At 44.5% G+C, this 24,835-nt stretch overlaps 1 protein-coding gene across 5 annotated transcripts; it reads left to right on the top strand.

Moving 5' to 3' along the window:
- The first annotated feature begins 91 nt into the window (after positions 1–91).
- LOC129867524 (membralin-like) lies at positions 92–24,657 on the top strand. 5 transcript variants are annotated; one of them, XR_008761636.1, is made up of 12 exons: positions 92–1,178; positions 11,806–12,108; positions 12,210–12,312; positions 17,938–18,048; positions 19,037–19,159; positions 19,261–19,361; positions 19,575–19,632; positions 19,733–19,816; positions 20,238–20,370; positions 20,644–20,743; positions 21,330–22,331; positions 23,686–24,657. XR_008761636.1 is itself a non-coding variant. In XM_055940977.1 (12 exons), exons 2-12 carry the CDS (start codon positions 966–968, stop codon positions 22,137–22,139), a joined length of 2,139 nt encoding a protein of 712 aa, XP_055796952.1. In that variant the 5' UTR covers positions 92–535; positions 887–965; the 3' UTR covers positions 22,140–24,657. The 5 variants fall into 5 exon arrangements, 4 of the variants coding, with proteins under 4 accessions (XP_055796952.1, XP_055796951.1, XP_055796953.1 ...); XM_055940977.1 differs by having other exon boundaries at positions 92–535; positions 887–1,178; positions 21,330–24,657; XM_055940976.1 differs by having other exon boundaries at positions 21,330–24,657.
- The last annotated feature ends 178 nt before the right edge of the window (positions 24,658–24,835 follow it).

The following is a 24,835-nucleotide window of genomic DNA, read 5'->3' as shown; positions in this document are numbered from 1 at the left end:
AATATTATGTTTACTATTTGGATATTACTTTTTCTATGATCTCTTTATAAAAATGTGTATGTATGGCCGTTCCATCTACAGAGGGCGCTCGCGGGAATCGACTCTTCTTGTCAGGCTTTCTTTCTTCAATTTTGTCTTGCTTTATTGTTGCTTCCCAGGCTATGTTAAGGAATCGTTGAGAGTATTGCAGCAACTAACTAGCAAGGGATGATTTTTTTTCAAGAATCAAGCACAAACTGGAATCATAGTTATCATTTCCATCTGAGCTATATGATCGACAGTCTCGACTAAAAAGTAATAAGGCAGTTCTCATGGTAGAGCTTGAACGTCGTCAGCGACACTAGCTAGTAGCGTATTGTAGCGTGAGTAGGGTATTAATAATAACTTTATTGGGACATTTGTGGTGATTGGCAATGAGACAACTGCATAATGGCGAATTTAACTTAATATACTAAGAATATACCTCGAGAACACCATAATCGTCAATGTTTCTTCGGAAGGTTGCGTGGTAGCTAGCATGATAGCTATGTTGCAGGTAACTAGATTGCTATCCTGGGTGTGAATGTTGACTGATTGACGCTTGGTTATAAGGCCTACAACTTAATAGAACATTGCTTATTGTAAAGAAGATTTTGACATTCCTTCAAGTGCCATTGCTAACTAGATTAATCCAAACCGTTTGCTTGCTAGCTAAATTGTATTGAAACTCATTAGCTAACTTTAGTGGAACGAGTTTGTAGCCGGATAATCTATTTCTACGACATGGTCGTAGTGCAGCACAGCCCATTAAAACATCAAATTGGTCACCTCTAGAAATGGACTGTTCTGTGTAAACTGACAGCTGCTTTATTGCATTGGGTTAATGCAGTTTTGCACCATTCTACAGTTGGGGAGTTTTTGGTGCCACGTTTGACCTGGATTGAGATAGCTAACAAGCCACTATCAATCGTCTTGCCAGAGATAAAATGTCAGATAACCAGGGCAACCCGAACAACAACATCCCGCAAAATAACAATGGCGGGGCGAACAGGATACGAAACCCTAATATCAACCAAAACCCACTCATCAGTGTTCGAGACAGACTTTTCCATGCCCTATTCTTCAAGATGGCAGTTACCTATGCCAGATTGTTTCCACCGTCTTTCAGAAGAATCTTCGAGTTCTTTATCCTACTAAAGGTAAGACTTCCCCTCACATGATTTTACCTTCATGTAGGCGACAATATGTCAAGGATATGATATCAAGTACACTCACCAAGGACGGTAGGCTAATTTGCTACAAATTTAGTTTTGTATATTCATTTTTATAACTTTCAATTATCACAGGAAACGGGCAATTCCACGATAACAGAATGATGCTGACTCAGATTTTTCACTATAAAATGTATGTCAAACAAAACAATGATTGAAGTTAAACAAGCCATACAACTATGCATAAGGACTACTTTTGACAATTTCCACTGACCATTTTACAAAAACATTTACTTGAACAGTGCAGATGCAAAGTTTGGTAACAGAATGATGGTTTGTGATGTTGTGTGCCCATTCTGTTAACAAACTTTGCATTTGCAAAGTCCAGCCTTTGTTTTGATGTGTGGATTAGTTTGGATCTTAGATCTTAATCTGGTAGAACAGAAGTTTAAAAAAAATCCACTTGAATGCATCAGATCTGTGGTAACAACTATTCCGCCCAAATAAACAAATCTATGTACGTACAGTTGAAGTCGAGCGTACCAGATGAGCTAAATCACTTCTATGCTCGCTTCGAGGCAAGCAAACTATAGTTTTGGCAAGTCGGTTAGGACATCTACTTTGTGCATGGCATGTAATTTTTCCAACAACTGTTTACAGACAGATTATTTCACTGTATCACAATTCCAGTGGGTCAGAAGTTTACATACACTAAGTTGACTGCCTTTAAACAGCTAGGAAAATTTCAGAAAAGGATGTCATGGCTTTAGAAGCTTCTGATAGGCTAATTGACATTGTTTGAGTCAATTGGAGGTGTACCTGTGGATGTATTTCAAGGCGTACCTTCAAACTTTGTGCCTCTTTGCTTGACATGGGTAAATCAAAATAAATCAGCCAAGACCTCAGAAATAAATTGTAGACCTCCACAAGTCTGGTTCATCCTTGGGAGCAATTTCCAAACGCCTGAAGGTGCCACGTTAATCTGTACAAACAATAGTACGCAAGTATAAACATCATGGGACCACGCAGCCGTCATACCGCTCAAGAAGGAGACGCGTTCTGTCTCCTAGAGATGAACGTACTTTGGTGCAAAAAGTGCAAATCAATCCCAGAACAACAGCAAAGGACCTTATGAAGATGCTGGAGGAAACGGGTACAAAAGTATCTATATCCACAGTAAAACAAGTCATATATAGACATAACCTGAAAGGCCGCTAAAACCGTCATAAAAAAGCCAGACTACGGTTTAAAACTGCACATGGGGACAAAGATCATACTTTTTGAAGAAATGTCCTCTAGTCTGATTAAATAAAAATAGAACTGTTTGGTCATAATGACCATTGTTATGTTTGGAGGAAAAGGGGGAGGCTTGCAAGCTGAAGAACACCATCCCAACTGTGAAGCACGGGGGTGGCAGCATCATTTTGTGGGGGTGCTTTGCTGCAGGAGGGACTGATGCACTTCACAAAATAGATGGCATCATGAGGACAGAAAATTATGTGGATATGTTGAAGCAACATCTCAAGACATCAGTCAGGAAGTTAAAGCTTGGTCGCAAATAGGTCTTCCAAATGGCCAATGACGCCAAGCATACTTCTGAAGTTGTTGCAAAATGGCTTAAGGACAACACAGTCAAGGTATTGGAGTGGCCATCAAAGCTGTGACCTCAATTCTATAGAGAATTTGTGGGCAGAACTGAAAAGGCTTGTGCGAGCAAGGAGGCCTACAAACCTGACTCAGTTACACTAGCTCTGTCGAGGAATGGGCCTAAATGTACCCAACTTATTGTGGGAAGCTTGTGGAAGGCTACCCAAAACGTTTGACCCGAGTTAAAAAAATTAAAGGCAATGCTACCAAATACTAATTGAGTAAATGTAAACTTCTGACCCACTGGGAATGGGATGAAAGAAATAAAAGCTGAAAGAAATAATTCCTGCTACTATTATTCTGACATTTCACATTCTTAAATTAAAGTGGTGATCCTAACTGACCTAAGACATGGAATTTTTACTACGATTAAATGTCAGGAATTGTGAAAAAACTGAGTTTAAATGTATTTGGCTAAGGTGGATGTAAACTTCCGACTTCAACTGTATTTAGCTATCACTCTGTATTAGAGGTCGACCGATTATGATTTTTCAACGCCGATACCGATTATTGGAGCACCAAAAAAAGCCGATACCGATTAATCGGCCGATTTTATATAAAAAAGATATATATAATATACACTGCTCAAAAAAATAAAGGGAACACTTAAACAACACAATGTAACTCCAAGTCAATCACACTTCTGTGAAATCAAAATGTCCACTTAGGAAGCAACACTGATTGACAATAAATTGCACATGCTGTTGTGCAAATGGAATAGACAAAAGGTGGAAATTATCGGCAATTAGCAAGACACCCCCAATAAAGGAGTGATTCTGCAGGTGGTGACCACTGACCTCTTCTCAGTTCCTATGCTTCCTGGCTGATGTTTTGGTCACTTTTGAATGCTGGCGGTGCTTTCACTCTAGTGGTAGCATGAGACGGAGTCTACAACCCACACAAGTGGCTCAGGTAGTGCAGCTCATTCAGGATGGCACATCAATGCGAGCTGTGGCAAAAAGGTTTGCTGTGTCTGTCAGCGTAGTGTCCAGAGCATGGAGGCGCTACCAGGAGACAGGCCAGTACATCAGGAGACATGGAGGAGGCCGTAGGAGGGCAACAACCCAGCAGCAGGACCGTTACCTCCGCCTTTGAGCAGGAGGAGCACTGCCAGAGCCCTGCAAAATGACCTCCAGCAGGCCATAATAATACAAAAAATACAAAAATAAATAAATATATATATATAATACTTTTAAAAAAATAAATAAAATGTATTTATTTGTAATAATGACAATTACAACCATACTGAATGAACACTTTAACTTAATATAATACATCAATAAAATCAATTTAGCCTCAAATAAATAATGAAACATGTTCAATTTGGTTTAAATAATGCAAAAACAAAGTGTTGGAGAAGAAAATAAAAGTGTAATATGTTCTATGTAAGAAAGCTAACGTTTAAGTTCCTTGCTCAGAACATATGAAAGCTGGTGGTTCCTTTTAACATGAGTTTTCAATATTCCCAGGTAAGAAGTTTTAGGTTGTAGTTATTATAGGAATTATAGGACAATTTCTCTCTATACGATTTGTATTTCTTATACCTTTGACTATTGGATGTTCTTATAGGCACTTTAGTATTGCCAGTGTAACAGTATAGCTTCTGTCCCTCTCCTTGCCCCTACCTGGGCTCGAACCAGGAACACATCGACAACAGCCACCCTCGAAGCAGCGTTACCCATGCAGAGCAAAGGGAACAACTACTCCAAGTCTCAGAGCGAGTGACGTTTGAAACGCTATTAGCGCGCACCCCGCTAACTAGCTAGGCTTTTCACATCGGTTACACCAGCCTAATCTCGGGAGTTGATAGGCTTGAAGTCATAAACAGCAAGCACTGCGAAGAGCTGCTGGCAAAACGCACGAAAGTGCCGTTTGAATGAATGCTTACGAGCCTGCTGGTGCCTACAATCGCTCAGACTGCTCTATCAAATCATAGACTTAATTATAACATAACGCACAGAAATACGAGCCTTAGGTCATTAATATGGTCGAATCCGTAAACTATCTCAAACAAAACGTTTATTCTTTCAGTGAAATACGGAACAGTTCCGTATTTTATCTAACGGGTGGCATCCGTAAGTTTAAATATTCCTGTTACATTCAACCTTCAATGTTATGTCATAATTACGTAAAATTCTGGCAAATTAGTTCGCAATGAGCCAGGCGGCCCAAACTGTTGCATATACCCTGACTCTGCGTGCAATGAACGCAAGAGAACTCACACAATTTCACCTGGTTAATATTGCCCGCTAACCTGGATTTATTTTAGCTAAATATGCAGGTTTAAAAATATATACTTCTGTGTATTGATTCTAAGAAAGGCATTGATGTTTATGGTTAGGTACACGTTGGACCAACGACAGTCCTTTTTCGTGAATGCTCACTGCATCGATAATATGCAACGCAGGACACGCTAGATAAACTAGTAATATCATCAACCTTGTGTAGTTATAAAAAAACAATCAATCATAATCACTAGTTATAAGTTAAGTTTAATACTATCTAACAACTTACCTTGGCTTCTTACTGCATTCGCGTAACAGGCGGGCTCGTGAGGCAGGTGGTTACAGCGTTGGACTAATTAACTGTAAGGTTGCAAGATTGAATCCCTGAGCTGACAATGTAAAAATTCGTCTTTCTGCCCCTGAACAAGGCAGTTAACCCACAGTTCCTAGGCTGTCATTGAAAATAAAAGTGTGTTCTTAACTGACTTGCCTAGTTAAATAAAGGTGTCAAAATCGGAGTCCAAAAAACTTGAAATCGGCCATTTTGATTAATCGGTCGACCTCTACTCTGTATAGGCCCACTTTAGGCTAACTCAAGAACCCAAAACTTGTACCTTTTGGGAAACACTGCATTAGGCCCTGCATACCACAACACAAATAGGGAAGTGGCTAGTTACTGCCTGTAATTGTGCTTTCAAGACAACTGGGAACTCAGGGGAGGAAAAAAACTTGATAAAATCATGATGTCCGTGATCTTCTGGTCAGAAAGTCGGAGCTATAGAAAGATGCCAGAGTTTCCTACTTGGAATTCCAGTTGGAGCTAGTTTCAGATTTCTATCAGATTGAGAATGTTGAAAAGGGCTTTATGCAGTCAAGGTGTATGCATATGTGCGTGTGTGCATGTAAACACACTGAGCGAGCAGCAGTTTGGTCAACAGTGACAGATGCACCAGGCCTACCTGTTAGCTAGGGCGGCAGGTAGCCTAGTAGTTAGAACCAGTGACTGGAAGGTCGCTAGTTTGAATACCCGAGCTGACAAGGTGAGAAATCTGTTGACGTGCCCTTGAGGAAGCAACCCTAATTTGCTCCAGGGTCGCTGTACTACGATGGTTGACTCTGTAAAACACATTTCACTGCACATATCCGGTGTATGTGACAATAAAAAAAAAAAAACACTGACAGTCGGAATCTGCCTGCCTGAGTGTGATAAGAGCCCTGCTGCCCGCTACTGATTGGATGTGAAACAAAATGGCGTGTTCTCCCTCTGTCAGACGCTTTAGCTTTGGACCGACAAGGATACAAACATCTTGTAGATGTTCTGAGTGTGTTGGCTTCCTATTGAAGAGGAGCATTATAAATAGACAAGTTCTCTAGTACCACACTTTTTTTCCTCAGCTGACTGCTCTCTATGAATCTATCCTACTGTCTTTGTAGTGTGCGCATTCACTAAGCAGCCTCTGTGACTTCATTTAGGCTATTTCTCCCCCATTGAAATATAGGATCCAGGGTTGGTGAGAAGCATTGAGTAACATTGGATTTAGAATTGGAATTTTGGTTTATTGACTGAATTGAAAAGGAATTGCCCCCAACCTGATATAATCTCCCCCTGCTACTCCTCAAACCCTGCACATTCTGTATGTGAACAAGGCCTGTCCCCAACAAAAAACAATCTTAGTCGACTGAGAATCGTCTTTTCTCAACCCTCCTCCCACTGCTGCTGGCCTACACCAGCGGTCGGCAACCTTTTCCATTTGGAGTGCCAAGTTATCGTACCATTTCTTTTTTTTTCAAATAATTTTTTCTCCCCTTTTCTCCCCAATTTTCATGGTATCCAATCGCTAGTAATTACTATCTTGTCTCATCGCTACAGCTCCCTTACGGGCTCGGGAGAGACGAAGGTCGAAAGCCATGCGTCCTCCGAAGCACAACCCAACCAAGCCGCACTGCTTCTTAACACAGCGCGCCTCCAACCCGGAAGCCTGCCGCACCAATGTGTCGGAGGAAACACCGTGCACCCGCCCCCCTCGGTTAGCGTGCACTGCGCCCGGCCCGCCACAGGAGTCGCTGGAGCGCGATGAGACAAGGATATCCCTACCGGCCAAACCCTCCCTAACCCGGACAACGCTAAGCCAATTGTGCGTCGCCCCACGGACCTCCCGGGCGCGGCCGGCTGCGACAGAGCCTGGGCGCGAACCCAGAGACCTAGACCACTGCGCCACCCGGGACGCCCTGTTATCGTACCATTTCTACTGATCTGCGTGCTAGTTCTGATTTTCTGATGCACATTTTTGTGGAACAGTTTAATTTATAAAGTCTTCATATCTCAATGTCATGTGTTAAATCAAAATGTTATCTAAATGATACAAATCTAAATGTATTGCCAATTTTACACATTGCCAATGTACCACAACACAAATAGGGAAGTTGCCAATGTGTAAAAATAGCCTACATAAAGACAACAAATAAAAACATTGCAGCCTGAGTGTTATTTGACCCTGCTGGTCATCTATGAACATTTGAATATCTTGGCCACGTTCTGTTATCTCCACCTGGCACAGCCAGAAGAGATCTGGCCACCCCTCATAGGGAAGAAACCTAGAGAGGAACCAGGCTAAGTTCTAGCCTTTCTAGGGAGTTTTTCTTAGCCTTCGTGCTTCTACACCTGCATTGCTTGCTGTTTGGGGTTTTAGGCTGGGTTTCTGTGCAGCACTTTGAGATATCAGCTGATGTAAGAAGGGCTTTATAAATACATTTGATTTGAGCCCGCAGGTCAAATATCCTGATAAAAAAATTGGCGAGGCATGGCCTGTCTGCAAGAAACTGGATACATTGTATCAACTATTGTATTAGCTTGGTCCAGGGGACGCTCGTGCTAGCAAACTTATAACATTGTAGAAAATATTCTGGGCCCTCAGAGACACACTGCTCTAGGCTATTTGCACAGGGGATAATAAGTAACCGTGGCTGAATGACTACATGGATATTCATCTAGCGGGATACACGCTGCACCGGCAAGATAGAACAGCACACTCCGGTAAGACGAGGGCGGGCGGTCTGTGCATATTTGTAAACAACATCTGGTGCACGAAATCTAAGGAAGTCTCTAGATTTTGCTCGCCTGTAGTAGAGTATATTGTGATAAATTGCAGGCCACACTACTTGCTTAGAGTTCTAAGTTATACTTTTCGTAGCTGTTTATTTACCACCACAAACTGATGCTGGCACTAAGAACGCACTCAGTCAGCTGTAACAGGAAACCACTCACACAGAGGCGGTGCTCCTAGTGGCTGGAGACTTTAATGCAGGGAAACTTAAATCAGTTCTACCAAATTTCCATCAACGTGTTAAATGTGCAACCAGAGGGAAAACAATTCTAGATCACCTGTACTCCACACACAGAGACGTGTACAAAGCTCTCCCTCGCCCTCCATTTGGTAAATCCGACCGCAACTCTATCCTCCTGATTCCTGCTTACAAGCAGGACTACAAAAGAAAGCACAGCCGCGAGCTGCCCAGTGACACGAGCCTACCAGACGAGCTAAATCACTTCTATGCTCGCTTCGAGGCAAGCATGAGAGCATCAGCTGTTCCGGACGACTGTGTGAGCACACTCTCCGTAGCCGACATGAGTAAGACCTTAAAACAGGTCAACATACACAAGGCTGCGGGGCCAGACGGATTACCAGGACGTGTGGTCCGGGCATGTGCTGACCAACTGGCAAGTGTCTTCACTGACATTTTCAACATGTCCATGATTGAGTCTGTAATACCAACATGTTTCAAGCAGACCACCATAGTCCCTGTGCCCAAGAACACGAAGGCAACCTGCCTAAATGACTACAGACCCGTAGCACTCGCGTCCGTAGCCATGAAGTGCTTTGAAAGGTTGGTAATGGCTCACATCAACACCATTATCCCAGAAATTCTAGACCCACTCCAATTTGCATACCGTCCAAACAGATCCACAGATGATGCAATCTCTATTGCACTCCACACTGCCCTTTCCCACCTGGACAAAAGGAACACTTATGTGAGAATGCTATTTATTGACTACAGCTCAGCGTTCAACACCATAGTACCCTCAAAGATCATCACTAAGCTAAGGATCCTGGGACTAAACACCTCACTCTGCAACTGGATCATGGACTTCCTGACGGGCCGCCCCCAGGTGGTGATGTTAGGTAGCAACACATCTGCCACGCTGATCCTCAACACTGGAGCTCCCCAGGGGTGCGTGCTCAGTCCCTCCCTGTTCACCCACGACTGCATGGCCAGGCACGACTCCAACACCATTAAGTTTGCAGACGACACAACAGTGGTAGGCCTGATCAACGACAAGACAGCCTATATGGGAGGAGGTCAGAGACCTGGTCGGGTGGTGCCAGAATAACAACCTATCCCTCAACGTAACCTAGACTAAGGAGATGATTGTGGACTACAGGAAAAGGAGCACCGAGCACGCCCCCATTCTCATCGACGGCTGTAGTGGAGCAGGTTGAGAGCTTCAAGTTCCTTTGTGTCCACATCAACAACAAACTAGATTGGTCCAAACACACCAAGACAGTCGTGAAGAGGACACGACAAAGCCTATTCCCCTTCAGGAAACTGATAAGATTTGGCATGGGTCCTGAGATCCTCAAAAGGTTCTACAGCTGCAACATCGAGAGCATCCTGACTGGTTGCATCACTGCCTGGTACTTCAATTGCTCGGCCTCTGACCGCAAGGCACTACAGAGGGTAGTGGGTACGGCCCAGTACATCACTGGGGCTAAGCTGCCTTCCATCCAGGACCTCTACACCAGGCGGTGTCAGAGGAAGGCCCAAAAAATTGTCAAATACCCCAGCAACCCCAGTCATAGACTGTTCTCTCTACTACCGCATGGCAAGCGGTACCGGAGTGCCAAGTCTAGGACAAAAAGGCCTCTCAACAGTTTTTACCCCCAAGCCATAAGACTCCTGAACAGGTAACCCGGACTATTTGGTTACCCGGACTATTTGCATTGTGTCCCCCACCCCCAACCCCTCTTTTACGCTGCTGCTACTCTGTTTATCATATATGCATAGTCACTTTAACTATACATTCATTTACATACTACCTCAATTTGGCCGACCAACCAGTGCTTCCGCACATTGGCTAACCGGGCTATCTGCATTGTGTCCCACCACCCGACAACCCCTCTTTTACGCTACTGCTACTCTCTGTTCATTATATATGCATAGTCACTTTAACCATATCTGCATGTACATACTACCTCAATCAGTTTGACTAACCGGTGTCTGTATATAGCCTTGCTACTCTTATTTTCAAATGTTGTTTTATTTCTTTACTTACCTACACACACACTTTGTTTTTTTGCACTATTGGTTAGAGCCTGTAAGTAAGCATTTCACTGTAAGGTCTACACCTGTTGTATTCGGCGCACGTGACAAACTTTGATTTCATAACCAGGTAGGCCACCGAATCAGAGCATTACCTCTTTTCCCCTTTCATGCGAGTGGTAATCGAAGGGGAGAGAGGTGGAACAATTTTTCAAATGGGCTACGTTGAGGAACTATTGTCATTCTCAATGGATGTAAAAACAGACTTTGTTTACTTGCTTTTTGAGGTGAAAACATTTACTTGAGAAGCTCCACAGCTCATTAGTGGTGGTGAGTTAAGACAATCAGAATTTGAATCCGATCCCCAAATGGGCACATTTTATAGGTCTACATTTGCGCGCAGGCCAGGTAGACTAGTCCTACTTCTTTGTGTAATCAGGTGCGTGTCCTTACTCAAGATTGACAGGAGCGCTCCAAGCGAAAGACGATGAATAAATTCACAACTCAAAAGTAATGAAATTAACAAACCTTTGTGTAGCCTACGTTGTGTGCTCTGCAAACAATGTGTCCACCCCTACAAGTACAACAGTAAGAGTGGAATAATAATTTATTACATGCATTTAACACAAATGAACGTAACCAAACAAATATTGTAGATTGGGAATTAAGGTCAATGGACTGCCGGTGCTACTGGTGTGCCATCCCTGCGTCCTCCGCAATGGGTTAGTCCACTCTGACAGGTGTCTTGTGTGCAAGAACTTTTTTTTGGTGTATTTTACCCACTTTTTCTCCCCAATTTCGATCATTTATCATCGCTGCAACTCCCCAATTTGCTCGGGAGGCAAAGGTAGAGTAATGCATCCTCCAAAACATGACCCGCCAAACCTCACTTAACACCGGCCCGCTTAACCCGGAAGCCAGCCGCACCAATGTGTCGGAGGAAACACCATTCACCTGACAACTGAGGTCAGCCTGCAGGCTCCCGGCCTGCCACAAGGAGTCGCTAGAGCGCGATGAGCCAAGTTAAACTCCCCCCGGCCAAACCTTCCCCTAACCCGGACGACGCTGGGCCAATTGTACGCCACCCTATGGGACTCCCGATCACGGTCGGTTGTGATACAGCCCGGGATTGAACCTGGGTTTGTGGTGATGCCTCTAGCACTAAAATGAGATATATATATATATATATATATATATATATATACATATACTGTATATTATATCCTTTTTCCTTCAATGTGTTTGTCATCAACATTAACAATGGTGCAGGAGGGGGAACGTACAAAAACATGTATCCTAGTAAATGTGTCCCCTTTGCACCATTAAACATATGTAAAGGCCAATCCCAAATTGACCTCCATCTCAATACTGCTCTAGACTCCATCTGCCATAAGTTAATGCTTTTCACCCTCTTCTTCCACCAGGCACTCTTTATTCTCTTCATCCTGGCCTATATCCACATCGCTTTCTCACGCTCGCCTATCAACTGCCTGGAGCACGTTCGGGAGAAGTGGCCGCGTGACGGCATCCTGCGAGTGGAGATCCAGCGCAACTCGTCGCGTGCGCCCATCTTCCTGCAGTTCTATGACTCAGACGGTCTCCAGGGCCTGGTCAAGGAGCCGGAGGGGGAGGGAGGAGGAGGAGGGCTGGGCCTGGCCGCGCTCCACCACGAGGAGGAGGACGAGGAGGAGATGACCCTGGAGATGTTTGACAACAGTTCTGTGAGGGTGAGACACCGCTACTAGTGTGGAGGGAGGGGCTGAGAGACCAATAATCCTTCACCATTTATACATTAACTCACTAAGTCTTTTTCTCTTTTCTTTGTCAGTTTGAGCTTGACATCGAGCCGCGGCTGAAGCCCTCACTGAGTGGTGGGGGAGGGGGCCTCAACGACAGCCAGGACCTCTCCTTCAGCCAGGCGCCCACTAAAGGTATGCAGCCGCTGAGGGAGACAGTCTCCCCGATTGAGATGCTAACTCGAGCAGGTTAACTCAACCCCCCCTCAGTGAGTGAGAAATCCTCAATCCACTCCTTTCTTCCTCTTCCTGCTAGTTAGCTCCCTGATCTTCCCTTCCAGCCATCTTTTTGTCGTTAGTCACCCCCATGATTCCATTCCAAAAATGTGTTCCCTTGTCTTCTGCCCCTCGACGACATCCTGTAGCTGTTGTTGTCAAGGAGCATTGTTTGAATCAGACTGTGTGGCCATGTTGCGATGCCATCTCACCTCCCCAGTGGGCCCTGGCTGTGCACAGACAAAGACTATGTGTGGGCTTGGAGCTGACCCTTTGTAGATTGGGCCAGCAGTAGCAGTTGAGAGACAGACTTTAGTTTAGGCCCAATTTGGGTTGTGTGCCTTTGACCTTGTCTGTCCTTGCATTGGTTTCAACCATTCTAAATTGCCTTTGCATAAGTGTTTTTCTGTGCTATGCATGGTCTGTGTAAACCTGAGTCCTCCTTTCCGTAATTTGCTTTTAGATGGTCACAGTGGCGCCGGAGGGGATGGCTGCTGTTTTACTGGCTCCTAACTGCATTTTTTTGTAACTCATTTTGTACATAATGTTTCTGCTACTTTCTCTTATGACCAAAAAGAGCTTCTGGACATCAAAACAGCGTTTACTCACCTCGAACTGGACAAATATTTTTTCTTTAATGAATCTGACGCAAAGGATATACTGCTTCCCGGAGACCAGGCCCTCATCCCCGTCATTCGTGTGAAGAAAATATGAAAATACAGGGGGTGCCTTATGAGAATTCTTCGGCGAGTGAGTAAACCACCACTACCCTCGATATTTTTGGCCAATGTGCAATCACTGGAAAACAAACTGGACGATCTACGATTTAAGAATGTCCTACCAAAGGGACATTAAACTGTAATATCTTGTGTTCACTGAGACATGGCTGAACGACTACACGGAGTGTATAGAGCTGGCTGGCTTCCCTGTTTTTTGGCAGGACAGAGCAGCTACGTCTGGTAAGACGAGGGGTGGGTGTGTCTATTTGTCAATAACTACTGGTGCGCAATGTCTAATATTAAAGAAGTCTTGAGGAATTGCTTGCCTGAAGTAGAATACCTCATGATAAGCTGTAGACCACACTATCTACCAAGAGAGTTCACATCTATATTATTCGTAGTTGTCTATTTACCACCACAAACCAATGCTGGCACTAAGACTGCACTCAATGAGCTGTGTAGGTCCATAAACAAACAAGAAAATGCTCATTCAGAAGGGGCGCTTCTAGTGGCCGTGGACTTTAATGCAGACAAACTTAAATCCACCGTACCTCATTTCTACCAGCATGTTACGTGCAACCAGAGGAGAGAAACTAGACCACCTTTACTCTACACACAGAAACGTCTACAAAGCTCGCCCTCCATTTGGCAAATCTGACCATAATTCTATCCTCCTTATTCCTACTTACAAGCAAAAATTTAAAGCAGGAAGCACCAGTGACTCGATCAATACGGAAGTGGTCAGATGACGCGGATGCTTCGCTACATGACTGTTTTGCTAGCACAGACTGGATATGTTCCGGGATTCATCTAATGGCATTGAGGAGTATACCACCACAGTCAACGGCTTCATCAATCAGTGCATCAACGACGTTGTCCCTACAGTGACCATATGTACATTTCCCAACTAGAAGCCATGGATTACAGGCAACATCCGCACTGAGCTAAAGGCTAGCGCTTCTACTTTCATGTGACGGGATACTAATCCGGACTATTATAAGAAATCCTGATATGCCCTCAAACGAACCATCAAACAGGCAAAGCGTTACAAATTGGATACCATGAAATTGGGGAGAAAAATGGGTAAAAAAACAAAGCATCAATACAGAACTAAGATTGAATCCTACTACACTGGCTCTGACGCTCATCAGATGTGGCAGGGCTTGGAAACTTTTACGGACTACAAAAGGGAAACTCAGCCGCGAGCTGCCCTTTTATGCTCGCTTTGAGGCAAGAAACACTGAAGCATGCTTGAGAGCACCAGCTGTTCCCGGATGACTGTGTGATCACACTCTCCGTAGCTGATGTCAGCAAGACCTTTAAACAGGTCAACATTCACAAGGCCGCAGGGCCAGACAGATTACCAGGATGTGTACTCCAAGCATGCACAGACTAACTAGCAAGTGTCTTCACTGACATATTCAACCTCTCCCTGGCCGAGTCTGTAATACATACATGTTTCAGACAGACCACCATAGTCCCTGTGCCCAAGAGAGTGAAGGTAACCTGCTTAAATGATTACGTCTAGGGATGAAACGGTTACCGGTTTAACGATAAACCACCGTAAAATTTCCGACGTTTAGTATTACTGTTTCAAATTGTAATTATCATTAAAACTGTGTTTGATTACCGCGGTTTTGAAAAACTCACGGTAAATACTGTCCAGCCTCAACCAAAGTTAGCAACTGTCTGACACCGGTGTAGCATGCAACGTGGGTTATGTTTTGTGTGAAAACATGGAAGGCAGTGACAGCGCTCGGGAGAATTTTCAGCCTCCTAATAGGACCAAATTTGAAGTGGGGTCATATTTGGGGTTTTACAAGAGTGTTGAGGGAAACTTAATCGAAGATGATCGCCCTGTCTACAGAATATGCAAACAAAAAATCGCTGCGAACGGGGGCAACACTTCAGTCATCTTCATGAACACCACCCACTACTTTATAGTGAATGCAAGGTAAGTTAATATTTAGCTCAATGCATGATGTGGGGACTTCGAAATGGGGGGGGGGGGGGGGGGGTCATGGTATGTCTAACTTGCTAATAGCTTGTCAATGTAAGCTTTCAGTGTTCCATACACTTGTAAAAACTCTACACGTTCTCCTGCTTTATGCGTCGGTTGTCTGCAGACTCTATTCTTCCATTGCTAGGCTGGACAACAGAACGAGTCAAAATTCACCAAAGGTTGAAAAACAGCTAAATAAATTTGACTACGCTGGAACGCTAGCGCGAGCCCATAGCAAATACATGGAATCGAACGTTCGCAGAGCCTGTTTTGACTGGAGTGATGCTTAGAATTCAATTTCGCCTAAATGGCACAAACAAATGTTTCCCTTTTTATTTCAACACTACAATCTGTTCTTAGGACGAAACTGGGGGGAAAACAACTCGTGTAGAAAGTAACATCCGCACCTCGATGGTGTCAACTGTGCTTATGTCTGCGTAATGAGATAGTAGGGAAAAAATGAACTTCTATTTCTGGTCTAGTGATCGATGACAAACGAGCTCGCTGCCCAGGCTTGCTTAATTACAAAGAGGAGATTGTCCTGATTTTAAAACGGTGCCCAACTTGAATATACACATTGTGTGATATTTGGCGCAATAGACCGTCATGCCTCTCCATAGGGAAGTAATGGAGGGAGCTCAGCGTTCCAAGGGCAAAAATTATTTTGGGGCTAGCATTTGATGACAACCGAGCTTGCTGCCCAGATTTAGATAATTAGAAAGATGAGATTCTCATGATTTTAAAATGGTGTCGGACTTGAAAAGAATCTAAATATACCCATTGCGAGATATTTGGCGAAATAGACAGACATGCCCATATTTCCCCTATATGAAACAATGGGACGACCTCAGTTCCATGAGTCATTTTTTGTTGTTTAAATTTTAACTATTAACAACGTGAGCAGGTATCATTGCCAACAATAGCGAAGCAGGCATTGTGACGTAGAACATTAAACTGAATAGAACGTTCAGAAGGCGAGTTGGTGCCACGGTGCTCAATAGAACTAATAGGAGCTGTCAGGGTGAACAAGGCCTGTTTTTTTTATATATATTTTTTTGTGATTACTTCAAAGTGATCGCAAGCAGCTGGGACATATTGTAAAACTGGGCTCCACGGCAGATGCAATAAACTAGTTATCAGAAACAAGCGTTGTTAGAATTGTAATGTGTCCGGTCTACCATTGCACACAATAACACGTTATGTAGTTTAGTCACCCAACCAACATTTTGTTCATTTAAAATCCGTCAGTCGACTTGGTTGTAAAAGTGTTCCAACAGGAGAAACACTATAGCCTCTTGTATTTATGTCAACTGTTATACTCATTGCAATTACCATCACTGTCTTAAGACTCATTTGTATTTATGTCAATTGTGCATGGGGTCACTTTTACCTCTCATGGCCACATGGTGCCATCTTTAATGTTGTTGTTTTTTTTAATGCACACAGTGCATAGTGCTGCTAATTGTGTTTGTTGGTTTTCAAAATAAAACTTTCTGAAATAATTTCAGTGTATCAGTACTTTTGAACATTTCCAGCACACTTTAACAATACTGCGATAATACCGTGATAACCGTGATCATTTTGGTCACTATAATTGTGATATCAAATTTTCATACCGTTTCATCTCTACTCACATCAGTAGCCATGCAGTGCTGGTCATGGTTCACATCAACACCATCATGCCAGAAACCCTAGACCCACTCCAATTCGCATACAACCCAACAGATCCACAGATGACGCAATCTCAATTGAACTCCACACTGCCCTTTCCCACCTGGACAACAGGAACACTTACGTGAGAATGCTGTTCATTGACTACAACTCAGCGTTCAACACCATAGTACCCTCAAAGCTTAACACAATGGGGCGGCAGGTAGCCTAGTGGTTAGAGCATTGGACCAGTAACCGAAAGGTTGCTAGATCAAATCCCCAATCTGACAAGGTAAAAACCTGTCGTTCTGCCCCTGAACAAGGCAGTTAACCCACTGTTCCTAGGCTGTCATTGTAAATAAAAATTTGTTCTTAACTGACTTGCCTAGTTAAATAAAGGTAAAATTTAAAAAAAGCTCATCACTAAGCTAAGGACCCTGGGACTAAACACCTTCCTTTGCAACTGGATCCTGGACTTCCTGATGGGCCGCTCCCAGGTGGTAAGGATAGGTAACAACACATCTGCCACGCTGATCCTCAACACTGGGGCGCGTCAGGGGTACGTGCTTAGTCCCCTCCTGTACTCCCTGTTCACCCACGACTTGTGTCCAAGCATGACTCCAACACCATCATTAAGTTTGCTGACGACACAACAGTGATCACAGACAATGATGAGACAGCCTATAGGGAGGAGGTCAGAGACTGCCAGGACAACAACCTCTCTCAATGTGGGCAAGATAAAGGAGCTGACCGTGGACTACAGGAAAAGGAAGGCCGAACAGGTCCACATTAACATCGACGGGGTTGATGTGGAGCGGGTCAAGAGCTTCAAGTTCCTTGGCGTCCACATCACTAACAAACTATCATAGTCCAAACACACCAAGACAGTTGTGAAGAGGGCATGACAACCCCTTTTCCCCCTCAGGAGACTGAAAAGATTTGTCATGGGTCCCCAGATCCTCAAAAGTTTATACAGCTGCACCTTAGAGCATCCTGACCGGTTGCATCACCGCCTGGTATGGCAACTGCTCAGTATCTGACCGTAAGGCACTACAAAGGGTACATCACTGGGGCCAATGCAATCGTGTGTGCAGTTGGGTTGGTGAGCTACGGGATGTGGTAAACTGCGCTGCTTACCTGTGAGTGTGTGTGTGTGTCTCTCTGTGCCTTCAGTGTGGCCTCAGGAGGATTACATAGTGGAGTACTCTCTGGAGTACGGCTTCCTCCGCTTGTCCCAGACCACCCGTCAGCGCCTCAACATCCCTGTCATGGTCGTCACACTGAGTAAGCTGTTATAAAGTGACATAGCACATGATGGCAGGTGCCATGAACAGTCATAGCTGGTGAGCTGTGTTAAGCCTACTTAACACCACCTTAACCATGACATAGCAGGTGACATAAACAGTCATTCAGTACGCTGTGTTATTAACTTAAGCCTACTTAAAGGTAGACTCATCAAAATTACATAAATGCAGAAAGTAAACGACATACTGGGCCAATTTCCGCAACACCTAAGAGCGTTGAAGCGCTCCCGTGGTTACCTCACTGTAACGGTGTGAAACCAACCTGTGCACATGCGCAATGACAGAGCGAAGTCTTTCATTTCTCTCATGTCAATATCTGCGGTGCTGCTCGTGGATATGTAATTTTCTGAGTCTACCTGTAACACCACAGTCATAGGAACTACAGTGGACACAGTCATAGGAACTACAGTGGACACAGTCATAGGAACTACAGTGGACACAGTCATAGGAACTACAGTGGACACAGTCATAGGAACTACAGTGGACACAGTCATAGGAACTGAAGTTGACAAAGGGATAGGAAGTATGGCCACTGACTTGCCAATGAGCAGCAGTTAGTTTGATCAGTAGTTACCTGCTTGTGTGCCTAGTACAAAACCTCCCTATGCTTTGGGTGGCTAAGGTGGACTGTAGCTAGCTACGGACTTTTATTATGAAATATAAATTAATTTGGGTCGTAGGTCATATTGGCCAACACAATGCTGCACTCATATTAACGGAAGTTGAAGCTAAAGGCTCTCAGACCACCCTTTTGTTGAGCGTCTGCAGCTAACTTTCACATGAGCGTTTGTCTTTTAGCAGATGCTCTTATTCAGAGCTTAAAGGGTGTAGGTGTTGTAGAAACACAGGTATCGCCAGCAAAACACTTCAAGATAAGTAGTCATCATAACACTCTAACTAGTCTGTTACAGGTACCACAAACAAGTGTTAGAGGGTAGGAGGGGCTCTGTGTGTGTCTGTGTGTGCAGACCCCATGAAGGATCACTGCTTTGGGGACAGCTTCAGTCGCCTCCTCCTGGATGAGTTCCTGGGCTACGATGACATCCTGATGTCTAGTGTCAAGGCCCTGGCAGAGAACGAGGAGGACAAAGGTACATGGTGCTTTGGGATGGAGGTGTGTGTGTGTCTTTCTTTTCTTGGTGGTGTGCAAAGGCCTGTGTATGTTTCTGACCGGTGCTCTGTGTGCGAACAGGCTTCCTCAGGAATGTGGTGTCCGGAGAACACTACCGATTTGTCAGCATGTGGATGGCTCGCACCTCCTACCTGGCTGCCTTTGTCATCATGGTAATATTCGTAAGTAGCAATCTCCACACACCTTTTGTCAAACTTGCATCAAATCCAAAGTGTTAAATGTAGCCCATGAGAAACCTTAATTTAGGTTCTTTACTCTGAAGTTTCACAAACAATACAACATATTTGGTATGATAAATTAACTGGTGCTTAACTAACTCCCTGGGTTATTCATGAAAGATAAGCTGTTGTCTATTTCCTTCTCTGTGTCTACAGACCCTGTCAGTGTCTATGCTGCTGCGCTATTCCCACCACCAGATCTTTGTCTTCATTGGTGAGTCACCCCTCAACTCTAGTAGTCCTGGAAGAATACATCTCTATATGCCCTACATGCCAGATGCTCGATCTCTGACCTTTAACCTCTGTTTCTCTAGTGGACCTTCTGCAGATGTTGGAGATGAACATGACTATTGCTTTCCCAGCAGCGCCTCTGCTTACCGTCATCCTGGCTCTCGTGGGTAAGAGTGTCATACCATTGAGCCGCCATCTCTACAGTTACAGATGCGGTCAAATATATTGGCACCTTTGCGTGATTCACCGTTTCTTCTAAAATAAGATAAAATTGAAAATACTTTGTTTATGTGTTTATTTGTATGATTTAAAATGGCCCGGACTAAATTATTTAAAATTCAAATAAATTTGGTTGGTGGCAATGATTCTCATTTACTGTGTAATTTCTCACCTGTTGTAGGTGCCTACATGGTAAAAAAGTAATTCAACAAGTTTTGAAAAGAGAAAACGTAACTTTCTGTCTATTGCGCTCCATTGTAAAGTGCCAAGGGTGCCAACATATTCGACTGCATATGTAACTACAACAAGCTGGGTCTTGTGACGGTTTCTAGATTGAACAGGTGGTACAGATCTCTCCCTCTCTCCCAGGCATGGAGGCCATCATGTCGGAGTTCTTCAACGACACCACCACCGCCTTCTACATCATCCTCATCGTGTGGCTGGCCGACCAGTACGACGCCATCTGCTGCCACACAAACACCAGCAAACGTCATTGGCTGAGGTGAGTTCCACACACCAACACCAGCAAATGCTAATAGCTGATATAAACCATTGATACCCTCCTATCTTGCATCGAATGGGGATGGGCAGAGAGAAAGGGCCCTTGGAACATGAAGACTATTTGCTGTGTTTCTATGTAGTCAGTTTAACTCATTTGCTTATTCTCTCCATACGACTGATCACTTTGTCTCTCCAGTTCCAGACAGTCTCCATTCCTCTGTCAGTCCAGTTATTTGTGGCTACTCTGTAAGGAGGCTGTCTCTGTCTCCTGCAGGTTCTTCTATCTGTATCACTTTGCGTTCTACGCCTACCACTACCGCTTCAACGGCCAGTACAGCAGCCTGGCTTTGGTCACCTCCTGGCTCTTCATACAGGTGAGAAGGGTTGGAGGAAAGAAATTGACTAGAGAAAATAAACTCACTCAAACTGTAGTGTGATTTCAAAGTGTGTGTTTAGTTAGTACCCCACACACTCCATCCTCCAGCATTTTGAATACGAGCACCAAGTCAAAACACTAGAGGCTTCGCCTTTTTTTCACGAGGCCTACACACCAGTTATTCATACACTGAGCTGGAAAGTGATTCATCTTTAGGCAAGTGGACATGTTATTGTGGCCTACTTGCTGATTTTTCATTAGATGTTATGGTAAACAAACAAAACATAGAATAGTATTTATTTTAGCGAATCGCTTAAGAAGGTAATATCGGGTTGGTGTGTTTTCAAACCGATTTTAAATGAATGTCCTGAATATATCTATCTCCCTATAGAAGTGACTGTGTGATTCTAATGGTTTATCCCAAATGCTAGTGGCTGGACCAAAGAGATTAGCATCCTAGGCTAGAGTTTAGCCAATGCCAGCCACCTCTTGTTCGAGGTTATAGCCTCTCCAGGCCCTGTTTCTAACGCCATGACTTAAACACAGACTTACTTTAAGCTCCTACATGTCTTCTCCATCCCTAGCACTCCATGATCTACTTCTTCCACCACTATGAGCTTCCGGCCATCCTGCAACAGATCCGCATCCAGGAGATGCTGCTGCAGAACCAGCTGGCGGGCCAGGGGGGCAACCAGACGGCCCTGCAGGACAACCTCAACAACAACACCACCACCGCTGCAGCAGCCCCAGCTCGGGGAGGGGAAGCCAACGGCCAGGTCCGACCGCCAGATGAGCCCCTGGCTTCTTCAGTGGCCCAGGCCCAAGGTTCAGCGACCCTGGCTTCCCAGTCAAACGGCCTGGCCGGGAGCGCCGCGTTAGAAGGGGCCGTAGGAGAGTCGACGACGGAGCTGGACTGGTTGGCGGAGACGACAGCCATCATCACGGAGGCCTTGTCTTCCTCAGCCCCCCAACCTGGGGGGTCTTTGCCTTTGCTGGAGAGCACGGCAGGGGGATTGCTGGGGGAGGCCAGAGGGGTGGGGAGGGTTGGTGTTTCTGAGGCAGGCCTCAGCGTGGTGGCGGAGATTCGAATGGGGGGTGGTGGTGGAGGAGAGAGCACAAGTGGTACCGGTCCCAGCTTGATGGCAGTGGAAATCAAAACCATAGTGGCCTGTAGAGGCAGTGCAGCAGGATCAGGCCTGCCTCCTCCCTCTCCAATGGGAGGACTCCAGGAAGCAGAGACTTGCTTCTCTAGTGTCAGGCCGTCCCTTCCTCAACCACCTTTTCCACACACAGACTGCAGTAGGGCAGTGGTTGGGGAGCCAAAATGCCCCAGGCAGAGCCCCACAGATTGGGACTCCAAGACTGAGGAAGCCCCCAGCCCCACTCCATCCTGAGCTCCCCCCCCCCCCCACATGCTCCCATACGCAGAGGAAACATATCTTCTCCCCCTCAATTCTTCTTCCAACACCGCAAGATGCCGACGTGGCTTTATTCCTGTAATGTCATTCTTACGACACCAAGGAGAAGAAGAGGGGGATGGGAAGCTGAGGAAAAGAAAAGCCCCGCCTCTCAACTTCTCTTCAAAGGTGTGCAATTGTTTGGAAATGGCTACCTTGACATACATTTTGTTGCCTTGAGATTTAAAAATGTTTTGGGGAGGAAAATGTATTTGTAAAATAATCAATCCTATTGCATTGGTGATATACAATTCCTTAAAGATGATGATTCTGTTGGTTAGGGGGTGTCTCGACTGGCTTTGGAAATGGCGGTGTATGTTTCCTTTTGAGAGCACAGTGGACTACAAGGCTGCAACACATGACCTCTTGTCCTATCCATCCATTCATTCCATCTGGTCCTCAAACCCAGAAAAAAACAACCCTGTGTTTTGAGTTGCTCATTTCTTTCAGAACTGTTAAACAGGCTAATAAAGTTGCTGTGGTTTGTCATGATACTTGGCCAAACCCCACTTCTCACAAGCTCTCAACTTTTTCCTACAGTTTGGAGGTTGTAGTCCTAACTGGCAACTGGCTCCGCAAGCTAGCTCTATCCCTGACTGGAGCATCGTGGGAAATTGAGTTGATATCCACTGTTTTTGAGTGTTAAGTAGATGACCTTGCTCGGATGTTTTGCCAATCCACTGCTCTTATGATGATTGGCAGTTGCTCCCGTACTGCTTGAGCCGCAGAAGAGCTGTCATGACTGCAGTTTATTGTCTTAACCCGTTTTTTGAGTGAACCTGCATCATTACTTCCCTCTGGGACCTTTTCTGTGTACCGTCAGGACACTAGGCCCATTTTCTCACCCATAACTCATTACCAGGTTTTGTCTTTCAAATTGCAATCGCTTCACTGTGCAGATACATGATCAACTGGAAGGCTTTACCAGACACCTGTATCATGGTCTTTAATGTTAAGTCACTATACTAGTCCCTGTGGCCCTTTAGACCCCGTGGTTCCCAAACTCAAGAACCCCCCTGGGTGCATGTTTTGTTCAAATAATCAAAGCTTGATAATGAGTTGGTTATTTGAATCAGCTCTGTGGTGCTCGGGCAAAAACCTAAACATGCACCCGGGGGGGCCAGGAAGGAGTTAGTGAAACCTTGCCTTACATCCTGTATTCCAAAAGAGGAGCATGTGACCGTAAGAATGAAGTTGTATTAGGATGTTTTCTGGTGCAGGGCATCAGCTGACGGCAGCCCACTCTAAGCTGGTAACACACAGGTCTTTGCTTCAGACTAGCACAAGACGATAGCAGGCTATGTTAAATGGCTTCAGGGTAAAGCTATTGTAACCACGCCAACCAATCTCCATTACATGTGTCATTGATCTACCATTCAGCTGCCAAAATGGCAAGTTGTGATGAAATTGCATGCCTTGGACGCTCCAATTTAATTTGGTAAAGAGCGTATTTTCATAATGTTTCTTGTTTTAAAACCTCCAGATGATGATGATGATGATGATGAAGCTGCTGAAGACTACCTTGGAAACTTTACCAGACTTGTGTGGCCACTGCTTTGTTCGATAGCTCACGAGAGACTAAACTGGACTTGCAAGCCTAGTAAGATGCTACTGTGAGACAAACTACCGGTCATCAGATGGGCCTGACATACATCATGCTTCCCCTTTCTGGAACCAGCTGAACACGGTTCTAAGATGGACAGGGTGTAACAGAAGTCGAGAGAATTTAAAATTCTAACGCCATAGAAGTAGAAACTGGCAGGGCAGAATAAACAGGGAATAATGACATATGTGTTCAATGTTCCAATGTCTACATCCTTATCTGTTGAAACAGGACAATGTCCTGGCCAGAGAGCTTTATGTTGATGCCTTATGATTCCAAATGAGATATTATTATTGGAAGTGCATGTTGAGACTTCCTTAGCAGTTGAATTTAAGCAGGTTTTTGACGTATAGTGGCCTCATATCAGAGGGAAATGGTTTATATTTCAACGGAATCACGATAACCAAGGGACATTTAGCAAAATGGGTTAGTCTTTTCCATTGTTAGTTCTATTGAGACGGGAGTAGAATCATTTCTGTTCAGTGACTTGGGTGGAGGTGTAGTCATGGCTATGCAGTGGGCAGGACCGAGGACGTGGTTCTGGTTTGAAAGGTCCAAATTGTGCAATATGACACGAAGTCAGTTTAAAGAGAAGAGTCTTGTTCATTGTAGAAGAGGATACTTTTACAGATGCGACAAATATGCTCCATCAATGACCCGTTTCTTTATCCGTTCTGTAAGAAAAAACGCGATGATTGTAGCAATGCAACAGTTGCTGTCCATTTGTAGCTCATTTTAGGCAATGAAAATGAATCCTTCAATCTGTGATGGACTAGATTCCTTCTTTCATTCAAATGTATTTAACTGTTCGGTAAACTAAGTGCAGAAGAAGCATTCTTTGCACAAACAATTGTCGTTGGTGTGGTTGTTTGTGTGTCCTAGTATTGGTTATGTGAATCCTATCCTTCAGTAGGTATGGTTATGTGCACCACTAGTTATTGTAGGTTGAAATAGGCCAGCATTTCCCAAACTCGAACCTGGGGTACACGTTTTGGTTTTTGCCCTAGCACTACACAGCTGATTCAAATAA

The sequence above is a fragment of the Salvelinus fontinalis genome, chromosome 12 (genome assembly GCF_029448725.1).
Source record: "Salvelinus fontinalis isolate EN_2023a chromosome 12, ASM2944872v1, whole genome shotgun sequence".
Classification (NCBI taxonomy): domain Eukaryota; kingdom Metazoa; phylum Chordata; class Actinopteri; order Salmoniformes; family Salmonidae; genus Salvelinus; species Salvelinus fontinalis.
This window is presented reverse-complemented; position numbering and strand designations above follow the sequence as displayed.

What these genes read in the sequence shown, in the direction of transcription:
- LOC129867524 (XM_055940977.1), top strand. Translation starts at nt 966, where the DNA reads ATGTCAGATAACCAGGGCAACCCGAACAACAACATCCCGCAAAATAAC. An exon ending in TTGTCATCATGGTAATATTC is followed by an intron (nt 19,362 to 19,574) that starts GTAAGTAGCAAT and finishes CTGTGTCTACAG; the next exon opens with ACCCTGTCAGTGTCTATGCT. An exon ending in AGCAAACGTCATTGGCTGAG is followed by an intron (nt 20,371 to 20,643) that starts GTGAGTTCCACA and finishes TGTCTCCTGCAG; the next exon opens with GTTCTTCTATCTGTATCACT.